The sequence below is a fragment of the Sinohyriopsis cumingii genome, unplaced genomic scaffold (assembly GCF_028554795.1).
Source record: "Sinohyriopsis cumingii isolate HCF-2022 unplaced genomic scaffold, ASM2855479v2 utg001437l, whole genome shotgun sequence".
Lineage (NCBI taxonomy): Eukaryota > Metazoa > Mollusca > Bivalvia > Unionida > Unionidae > Sinohyriopsis > Sinohyriopsis cumingii.
In genome coordinates, this window is record NW_028315999.1 from 2187503 (window position 1) to 2199710 (window position 12208).

Consider the following 12208-nt stretch of genomic DNA (forward strand, 5'->3'; position numbering starts at 1 on the left):
GGTAAATGGGAACGTAATGCCGTTTATCCCTCTAGTTTCGCACAACCTCCCGTTTGTTTGTACTCCCATAACGATCTTAAAAACGAAAAACGTTAAGAATATTTTAAAATAATGTACAGAAAGTAGTAATTTCATTCACTGATTTATAATTTCTAACCTGGTTGTCGCCAAGGGGTCCCTAACAGTCAAATTATTGGCATTTAAAAGCAAACGGAAGCTCCGATATAAATAAGGAGACAGACCGCTCGCTGTCCATTTCTGGTTTCCAGAATGGTCTATTTCAGTGTCGTCTACATCTTTTATTTGTAATGTCTAGCATTAATGTTTCTAAAACAAATTAAACAAATAAATAAGAGGAATTATTGTATATACATGTTCAGAGAGATGTAAATTAAAAATCTACGTAATCATTGACATTTTCAAAGAATGTACACTACTACATCACATATGTTGCATGAATACATAAACTGGCCCTAAAAAATATGGCGACCGTGTTGCTAAAGAAACTCTTGTATATTCAAAACGCCAACAAATTTACGGTGTTTGGGACCCCTGGCGACAATCAGATTAGATCTTATAAATCAAATAATGAAATGACTAAGTTTTTGCATTTATTACATCTTGATGCCTTCTGTTTTCAAAACGGTGGGATGTGGGGATACAAGCAAATGGGATGGTCGAGAATATTATAGGCAGCCCTTCCAGCATCTCTTCATCATTATAACTACCCCACTCAATAAACCATATGATGATGTTGTTTCACCTCATCTGCATAACTGCATGAAACGTTGAGCGATTCATGGTCTTAAGATGGAAACTTACGGCACATAAATTGACGGTGATGGCGGTACAGCCCCTGCGTCCTATCAACACCCATCAGCTTAACCTAACACTATTTCACTATAGGGACACATAATCCATCTGTAAAACAAGTTTATAAATTAAGAGTAAGATTTCTTTTGCATTAAATTAAACTTATGTGACGTTTGTAAGAATTTTTAATTTTTTGTTTTGCATGCTGTTTATCATTGGACAAGGATCTGAATGAACCATGGTTTCAATGTTCATGGTCACAACTGCAGAGGTTTATGTTGTACATTGTAAACCGGGTTATCTCCTTTACACCATGATTTCATCAATATAGAAAAATGTTTTGCATGTAAGCTGAAAGCGTTCTCCAAAGTGAACAAAATATTCGTCTTGTCTGTGCAGCATTAAATCAACTTATTTGTCTGATGACTGTTATTAATTATGCGTGCATTGTACTGAAGCTTTTGCGCCTCATGCAACGCTCTTTCTTGCAGAATCATGCGCACATCTGAAACAGATAACAATTCAACTCGGACCAAAGGACTATTTTACAGCTACAAAGAAAGAAAGCAAAAAGGAATACGAGGCTTATGTCGATCAGCTTCAAGTAAGATTTTCTATCTGTACGCTTAAGCGTCGGAAATACATCTGTCAATCTCTTTTGTCGTTAACTATATTCTTCAGAACAGCTGGATGTGTAAAGTGGTTAAACTTGGTACATTAGTGACTTTATTTGGAACCATCTGCACCAGGGTATACAAGTTATGACGTTGCTCCTTTTTCTTAGCGTCCCTGGACAAAGGTCTAAAAGGCCAAAATTTTAATTACACTAAGATTACCAAGTATTTTGTTTAATACCAAATGTTATAATACTTTTACAGCAGGAAGGTATGTCATATATGGTATGGATTTTGTATTTTGACCTGTACGTTGCTATCCGAAGTGGAGTTAGAGGGGGTGGATGTGTAAAGAATTGGAGGGTTTGCAATGTGTAATAAGAGACGTTGATTTTCGCGATAGCAAGTCATCAAAGTTGCTTAAGTTTATTTCTTTTGTTTTGTTTTCAAACACATGACGTATTTATGAATTGTCGTTTCTTGTGGAACATGGCAGCTGAGTCTCGAAGTCATCTCAGCTATAAACTTTAGTGGAACTTTTAAGTCACTAATCAGTTTGAACTATATGAATCTAGAACATCATTTTTACGCAGCATTTGGAACAATTTAAAGATTTAATAAATCAAGCGAGAAGATCGATACGTAGGAAAGATTTCTTACTGCCTCCTTTGTGTTACTGTGCATAATACAGTAGCATTTAAAATAGCAATATTTTGATGGCGGTGGTCAATATCTCAGCCAATCTTGTGCGCTATGACACATATATATATATATATATATATATATATATATATATATATATATATATATATATATATATATATATATATATATATATATAATGTGTGTGTGTGAAAATGACGTAAATTTTAATAGACTTTGCTCTTCGTCCTGAGCAGCAGAGAGGGTGAACAGACCATAGAATTCCGACAAAACAAATAAAACAAACAAATAAAATCATCTCGTAGAAAGGTCAAGATTTTTACAAATGAACTTTTCCTTGAGATGTTTTATTTCTGTAATGGACGATTGTACTAATGAAACCTCAGTTCGAAATAGTAGCTGAAAAAATAAAGTACTCTACGTGTTTATTTATTTCTTGTTTATTTTTTTGACGACCAACGTTGGTAGGTACCCTCTCTGCTGCTATTAATTTACCACCATACCAAGTTTGATGAATATTTTTCAACGCGTTCTCGCTGTCGTTTTTCCTCATCTATTTCATCTTCATCTGAATCTTCGGAATTTGTTCTATGTTTCAAGTAATATTCAAGTTCTGATGGTGGTTTTTCTATTTTGGGATTTATGTTCTTTCTGTGTTTATAATATATCATCAAACTTCGATATCGATCTCCACCGCAATTTTTGCAAATCTGATATAATCCTCTAACACCGTTGTTACAACCAACACAACTTCGTGGACCAGCATGAAGGTTTTTCTTTATAAGATAATTATGTTTCTTGCAATATTCTCCACGGCATTTTTTATTACAATTATCTGTTGTTCCTTGACGCAGCCACGCACAGTTGTTCATTATATTAATGATATCTATTTAATTCAATTTAATTTTATCATCACCCTGTTACCCAAATATTTTATCAATACCCACACGATATCTTGTTCTTGGATCATGTAAATTTATTGTTATAAATCCATGCGGAGTAGCTTGCGCTCGTGAGAAGAAATTTTTGAATTTAATTATATCCATGTCACCACCACACCAGGTTTGATGAATATTTCGCAACGTGTGTGTGTCTACGCCATTAAACACAACTAAAATGTTGCAGTTGTCTCTGATCACCTTCGGAATTTGTGTATATCGTTGAGTAACATAGATCACGTCTGTATTTTTGTGTCTACCTCGGGAAAATATTCTGGCTGGATTTGATTGTTTATCTAGCATCACATCGTCGTATACAACTAAATTATTAATAAATCCGTCTATGGAATCTACGGATGGTGCTTCATCAATATCGGTTATAAACTCTATAACATCATTATCTTCATCCAGTAATCGTGCGTTTTCATTGAAATCTTTAAGTACATCATAACATCGTTGATCATCAACGGATGGTGCTACTAAATATAATTTATCCCATTTCAACCATCTCATTATCAGATTAAGTAATAATTGCGTCTTACCCGATCCAGATGGTCCTATGATAATCATTCTGATGGAGTTCGGTAGCGCAGGATGATGCTTAACTGGCTCTCGTTGCCGAGTTGCTGAGAAATCAATTATATCCATATATATTATAACATGAATCTATATTGTTTACGCTGTAGAGTTAAAACTCCAACTACTGATTTAGCTACAGTTATAACAAAAAACAAAAAAATAGCGTACGGTGGAAAATGTTCTATATGCGGTAGAAAGAAATTTTCGTTTTTACCTAATAAGCGTGGTGGTGATATTGCTAATTTGATGTCAAAGTTTCCAGGTGCTCCATGGGCTAAATACAGTGGAGAAAAACATCTACCAGGATATAATTATTGCGGTCCTGGTACTCGACTCGATATCAGGCTCGATGATCAAGATCAACCAAAACCAGGCGAGGAACCAATAAATGCTATTGATCGAGCTTGTCATGCTCATGATGTAGCTTATAAAAGTCAAAATCTACAACATAGGCATATTGTAGATGTGAAATTAATTCATTCATTAAATTCTATAAAAAATAAAAATATTAGAGAATCATTAGCTAATTGGTTAGTAAGATCCTCGATGAAAGGTAAATTAGCGATTGGGGCTGGTAATTAATAATGGAATCAATTTATTATTCACCGAGAGGATACTGGAGAGGCAAAGCAGCAATTGGTAAACTCGCTGATGCAGCGGCGGTTAAACATTCTACTGCTAAAACGTGGTTATCTAAACAAGCAATATGGCAAATTTATCTACCACGTCCTAAACAAATTCAGTACGCGTATTTCGATGTCAGTGTTCCTAATGAAGTTCATCAAGCTGATATTCTGTTTTTACCGCATGATACTGTGCGTGGAAAAACGTACAAATACGCGCTAACCGTAGTTGATGTTGCAAGTAGATATAAAGAAGCAGAGCCGCTATCAGCGAAAACATCATCTGAAGTAGCCGATGCGTTTGAACGAATTTATCAACGAGGACTCGGACCACAAGGTGGTCTGCGATGGCCACAGCTACTACAGGTTGATCCTGGTAAGGAATTTCTTGGTCCAGTATCATCGCTGATGAAACAACATAATACCAAAATACGACGAGGTCATACTGCAATTCACCGTGATCAAGCAATTGTTGAGCGATTTAATCGAACACTTGCTGAACGGTTATTTGGATATCAATACGCGAGGGAATTTATTCAGGATAAAAGATCTCGCGAATGGGTTGCAAGATTACCAGGCGTGATAGCTGCATTAAATAATGAGATCACACGAACAACCAACATGAAACCCATTAGCGCGGTCACAAAAATAAATATACCAACACAACGAAAAGATGCTGGAAAACAAAAAATATTAGGTGATGTCACAGTCAGATATTTATATGAGCCTGGTGAACTTGAAGGTGGTAAAGCGAGAGCAACTGATCCTATTTGGAGTGTTACCACACACAAAATATCTACCGTGACAAGATCCACTGGAAGAAATGTAGGCGTTTCCAGACCTGCAATCTACAGATTAGATTCGGCTGCTCCTCAGCGTGGATTTACACGTGAACAACTACAAATAATTCCCGCGGATACACAACTACCACCAAAATCACTCCGGTGATTTCGATCACTTAACTAGCACTAGCGCCAAGGGCGCCAGCGCCTCTACGTCGATTACACTCAAGACAGGTTAACATGGTATTTTCTCGTGTATGACCGCGACTATTATCTTTTCTATCTACGGTAAATTGTCTTGAATCATTACTCGAATATCGCCATAACATTATACAATTACAACTGGCGCAATGATTGCTCTGCTGCTGTTTTAACTCAATAATAAATTCAACATCAAGATCAAAGTCACGTTTATTTTTTTTATCAGATTGTTTGTATCCGATTAATTTTTTTCTTATTATATCATCATCGATGATGTTAAATTTATCAACGATTTCAGGAATTATAATTCTACGTAATTGAGATATATTTCTGACCCTCGATACCGCTAAATAAACTAAATTTGACCACTCGATGCGATCGTCTACAATCCAGACTCGTGTGTCAGAAATAGTTAATCCCTGAGACGAGTGGATTGTCATGGCGTATCCCAACACCCATGGAGATTTGTCAGCGTGTATTGCATCTTCGACCACACTGATATCAACGGCGACAATATCATTTAATACGAGATTCTGTTTCCTTGACTCTGTCAAGGGTCCTGGAATATCAACATTAATATTCTGTTTTCGTGTATCTGATGGTCTATAACACAACGGTACGGGTAGTTCTGAATATTTTTCTTTATGTAGTTGAAACAACTGCTGTTGTAAAGCGTCTCTGATTATTTTTCTACTTGCTACGATCAAATCGGTGGGTCTCCATGAGTTCAAAAAATCACTCATTGATGTCTCTGAGATCACTCCACGTATTATTTCACACTGAATTTTGTTTGATTGTAATCTGATTAATTTTTTAAACTCCTTCAAATTTGCATCAAGAGCTCTATGATCATCATCTATTTCTTCGTAATAATCAACGAAATTTTTTAACCAATCATGTGGAGATGGTCCAACAAAAGGTGGCGGTTGACCATGATCGCCACACATTATTATGGCGGTATTTTTCGTCAACAACCAATCAAGAAACGTTTTTAATGTATCCAATGAGACCGTGCATATCTCATCCCAAATAATTATTTTAGGTATATATTTTTCTCCCATCCGTTCAGGAGTCCATGTATCTCCGCGCCACCGAAAGAAACTATGATACGTACACGATTGTACTTGCCGCTGTTTCATCTCACGTGCAAGTCTATGTGTGGGTGTCAGCACGATTATATCTGAATTTCTAAAAACATTAATCGTTCGAGTTGTTTTGCCGCATCCACCAGGTCCATTGAGATATACTGTCTTATATCTGGTTATTGGATCACTCAACGATGGTGCTTTCGACATTTCTGATATTTTATTACCCTCACGATAAAAATCTCTCACTGGAACATCTGCTGATTCTACATAATTGTGTAATAGTTCCTTTTTTATTCTCCACGAACCCCATCGTTCATCATTACTTGTAAATTTCATAACAGGTTCTAAATATTTACTTGAAATATAAAATGAGTCTGTTGCGACTCTGACTGCGGTCTCAGGAAATCTATTAATCATCGATAATAAATTTATAGAAACATAAGCCAACATGGAAGATCTTAGATGAGTATATTGCGGAGATACGTCATTTATGTAACTAACGATTGTACCTAATTTTGTTCCGTCGGATAAATAAACACTCTCTCGATTTACAAATGTATTTTTCGCCGTTGTATCAGCGATTATAAAATCGTACTCGGCATCATCTAGAATTAATCGTGCGTGATGTCTTTTATAATCATATGCACCACCTTGAGTAAATTTACCTATAATTTTTCTACCGAGATCTTTTGCGGTTTTGAGTTTATTAGGAATATCATCCTTAAACTCGCTAATAACTTCAGAATCTGACATGGGAAACCAAACTTTGGTCTGTGCATGATATGATATAATTGCCTCACTGACCACCAACGATGTCAGTATCATACAATCTAGCATATATCGCAACAAAACTATAGGTGCCCAACGTTTTTCACAAAAATGTCTACCAAACCAAACATAACAAATCTTGTGAAGATTTTCGTTAAACTCGAATGATTCAATACAGGCGAATCCAGTCAGATCAAAATCAGGTAATGGTCCATTAATTGCCACTCGCGTCATCTCGTTTGTAGGGTGACCGAATCTTTCAAAGTACACAGAACAATCTCCGTATCCCAGAAAACTTCCTGGATAACATGCAACCATATCAACCGAAATAACATCATTGTAATTATATTTGGTATTCCATAATCCGCCATGTCCATATTCGACGCAACTTGCGCGTACGTCCTCGAGTAAATCAAATCGTGTTGGTTTCCATGAATTTCTCTCTCTGGCGAAATGAGCCGCAACAGATGGAACGGTAAAACAATTAGTTAGTAATTTGTCAGTATTTTCCGCGTGCTTGCACTGTAAAAACGTCGCAAGATTTTTCATCTCGTCATGGAGGGATTCTGTGCGATATATTTCACCGTTTGGTTTGACAAACTGATCAAATTCACCCTCCTCATTACTTTTAAATAACCATACCGATACAGGATCGGTTTTACTTATTTCGTTGATAAAATCAAACATATCTGCCCCAGAATTATCTGGGAGTAAAATCTAACAGTTCGATCACGTGGAAATATTGTTACTGCGTTAGTCCATGCGTGCGCGTTATGATCGATAATATTTATTGGAGCTCCCTTCGATTTATATTTCGACTGGTACAGTACTTCTCCCGTTATTGTCGATACGGTTATTGGAAATTTTAATATTTTTCCTAACTCAGCAACATCTTTTATTGTAGCACCGGTATCCTTAACTGAATCAGCCCACGAGTTTATTTTTTCACGCCTTAAATCAGTTAATCCATTTCCACGCATCGCGTTTGTAAAGTGTTCTATTACTCGCTCGGCTACACAATTTAACCTTGAAAATTTCATCGGCGCTAGTTTATCAACGTTGGGTATTTTATTTATCTCATAGATTCCATAAATAACCGCTGTTACAGGATACGCTCGTTCATAATACGGTTTGTCAATACCCGTCAGTAGACCCGGTCTGGAATTTTTACTTAATATGATAGTTTTAGTATTACCAAGGACAGGATCATATTTGTCACGGATAATCCAACTACCTGTTTCTGTTAATACAATAAATTTTACTCTGAAGAAATATTTTTGATTGCCCTCGTATTCAGCGATGTAGTTAATGATAGTTGCCGCTCGCTTGTCGTTCATTGTGGCGTCCGTGACAGCGTCCTTGACTCCGTCAGGGCGTATAATCTTGAACGTTGACCATGTATGAGATGCACCATCCGTGTAAAATTCTTTCTTGGCGTCGTGAATTTTCGAGATCAAACTTTTATTTTTCGGATCAACCAGATCTCGCACTGGCAAGTCAGAAGATAATCTGTCAAGGTTGAATTTATATTTAACAGGCCTAGTTTGGGATAATCTCTCAAACTCGTTCATTTAATTAAAACAAATATTTAAATAAAGAAAATTATATATATATATACAATGTCTCAATGTAGATGGTTGATGATCGGCTCAGTAAATCGATGCAACAAATCCTGTAGAAAGGAATTTTGTTGGATGCACTCACAAAACATACGACGAGGAAGTCTAGGACCAATACCATGTCTACGGTGTGGTATTGGAGTGCGAGGAAAAACAGAATTATGTGGAAAGTGCGGCGGGAAACGGTTCAGAGAACTTAAAAGATATTATGACAAAAAAAATAATAGCGGTGAAAACGCTATAAAATCCGTGAGGGATTATATATCAAGATTTCAGACAAACAATGATTTAAACGCATAATATTATTATAATGGAGCAAAATATATTTGTCCCACATCCTGTCATAACAAACTATGAATCAAATATTAATGGTATCATCAGACACTGCAAGTTGAAGAGACCAGTTGGCGTTGTTTCTAATACTGGCTATCTAATGTTTACTGTTGGGAAGAAACATTATCTGTGTCATAGATTTACGTATGAATGTCATAATGGGATGATCAATGACGGTCTTGTTATTGATCATATTGATGGAAATCCTCAAAACAATAATTTATCCAACCTTCGTGTTGTCACACGAAGCGTGAACTCTGCATGTGGTAATACGGGAAGATGTAAGACAGTTTCTAGAAGGGCGGTAATTTCCACAAACATAGAAACCGGCAAAGAAATTATGTTTCAGTCTATGAACGCGGCTGCGACATATTTTGATATTGACTCGCGTGTGGTAAAATACGTCGCAGAAAATATAACCAGATCTACTTTCTCGAAAAAATATAAGCAGAAAATTACATTTCAGTATCAATAACTATCATCACCACATTATTAACTATCATCACCACATTGAATTAATTTTTTTAAATTATGTTACAGTAGGTCCTCCATACACTACTGAATTTTGATTATATAAAAGGGAGATTACTTTGTAATATATAGTTTTCTTCGTAGATTTTTGATTTTTTATGATCGTAATTAGTCAGTTTAACTAATTACATCGTAATTAATTACTCGTAGAAGTATTATTTATGTTTTTTAAATATTTCCCCATCATACAACATTACGAGAGATCATGACAATGTTATTGATCCGCAGGAAGCTGTGTGTAGAACAGAAACCGTTGTCATGGTAATCGACCTGCGGGTGTGTTCATGCCACTGTTATTATTGATTCTCAGTCTGCTTAAGAAAACCGCTGTTATAAATACAGAAACTGTTGTTATTGATTCTCAGTCTGCTTAGGAAAAACGCTGTTATAAATACAGAAACTGTTATTATTCAGAAACTGTTATAAATACAGAAACTGTTATTATTCAGAAACTGTTTATAAATACAGAAACTGTTATTATTCAGAAACTGTTATAAATACAGAAACTGTTATTATTCAGAAACTGTTTATAAATACAGAAACTGTTATAAATACAGAAACTGTTATTATTCAGAAACTGTTATTATTCAGAAACTGTTATAAATACAGAAACTGTTATTATTCAGAAACTGTTATTATTCAGAAACTGTTATAAATACAGAAACTGTTATTATTCAGAAACCGCTGTTTAGTGTAAATATTGGTTCCTTAGCTATATAGCTAACTATATATTAACTTCCAAAACATATGTTCGTAACAAGGTTTGATAGCTCAATCAGTATGGTATTGGACTGTGACGCTCGCGGTCCAGGATCAAACCCCCATGGCTGACAATTTGTCGGTGGTGTACGCATAATTGCGATTTTTATAATAGTGGGGGGAACCGCAAAAAACCCCCCGCTCAGCAAAATTCCCAACCACAATATTGACTTGTGGTTGATACATATTTTTCGTATCACCCACTGGATTAATTATTGTGGGTGGGATTTTGCTGAGCGTACATGTTTGTACTGTCCTTAGTTAAGTTATATGTTTGTGCTGTCCTTGAAACATCCCGACGAACTCGCTAAACACTCGATAGGTGTTCTAGGGATATTTTTTTTTAATTTTAAAGATTCATATATTATAAAATGAACCATGAAAATATCAATGATGTAATTGTTGCTATTAAAAAATTGAAAAAAGATGGAATTAATATATCTGATGAACTTAATCCTGAAAAAATAGTTTCTGAATTTGAGATTTTACAAGAACGTAAAACCCAGGGGACACACACACTATCATCTGAATACAGGCTCATGAAACGGATTCAGGCGGCAATGTTTCAGTCGCTAGCTACCGTAGAAGATGATCATGTGAAGGAGTTCGTTCCTCTCTCTGCCGCCGTAGAAAGAATTAAATCGTTATTATCCCACGAGTATGAGGCAAAGAAAACGATTAGTACCCGTATAAGACTATTAAGAAAAATTATGTTAGATCGTGAAACGATCCAAAGTAACTTCGTTACTGGTGAAACGATCCAAAGTAACTTCGTTACTGGTGAAACGGTCCAGAGTAACTTCGTTACTGGTGAAACGGTCCAGAGTAACTTCGTTACTGGTGATAATGAAAATGAAAGTTTTGGTAACTGGGGTCCATGTCAACGCTGACCACGTGTATTGGTAGTCAAAATCAAGAAAGTTCTAACTTTGTCAAATTGTTCCTAATAAATTTTATTTATTATAAATTTTATTTATTATAAATTAATTTTATTTATTTACTGAATTAATTTGTTTTTTTTTTACTGAAATTTAACAAAATTGTACAAATTTCTTAATTTTGACTACCATTTACCCCATCAAAAACATAAAATTGTACAAATTTCTTAATTTGACTACCATTTACCCCATCAAAAACATAAAATTGTACAAATTTCTTAATTTTGACTACCATTTACCCCATCAAAAGCATAAAATTGTACAAATTTCTTAATTTTACAAATTATTTATTTCTGAATTATTATTTTATTTCTGAATTATTATTTATTTATTTCTGAATTATTATTTATTTATTTCTGAATTAATTTATTTATTTTTACTGAAATTTAACAAAATTGTACAAATTTCTTAATTTTGACTACCATTTACCCCATCAAAAGCATAAAATTGTACAAATTTCTTAATCTGAGTACCATTTACCCCATCAAATTTACAAAATTGTACAAATTTCTTAATTTGAGTACCATTTACCCCATCAAAAACATAAAATTGTACAAATTTCTTAATTTTACAAATTATTTATTTCTGAATTATTATTTTATTTCTGAATTATTATTTATTTATTTATAACTCTGATGGGTGAGTTGGTAAACCCTCTATTACATAAAGATCTACGATAAAAGTCTTACGACAAAAGTCTTACGACTTTACATACAGATTTATTACAAGCTCTTCTTCACGTATGTCAATTAAGCGATTAAGGTGGTCTGTGAGTTTAAAATTGATTCGCGTTAACATATTATTGTGACACCGCAGATACACGGGATTAGTTGGTTCTTGCACGATTAAACTTCCAGGGGGAACTTGTGGTGTGAACGTGTACAGGATGTATCCTTGTTGAGCTTGATTTGATCTTCCGAGATCTATTTGATAGCTGCCATCGATTACGTCACAAACCA

General features: G+C 35.0%; 1 protein-coding gene across 4 annotated transcripts in view; it reads left to right on the forward strand.

Moving 5' to 3' along the window:
- Positions 1-12208, forward strand: part of LOC149772507 (uncharacterized) — a 64756-nt gene that overhangs the window by 42705 nt on the left and 9843 nt on the right. For all 4 annotated transcript variants that reach the window (XM_089947738.1, XM_089947739.1, XM_089947737.1 and 1 more), the window contains one exon: positions 1305-1417. In XM_089947738.1, the coding sequence (XP_089803864.1) occupies positions 1305-1417 (113 nt within the window). The remainder of the gene's footprint in view (positions 1-1304; positions 1418-12208) is intronic.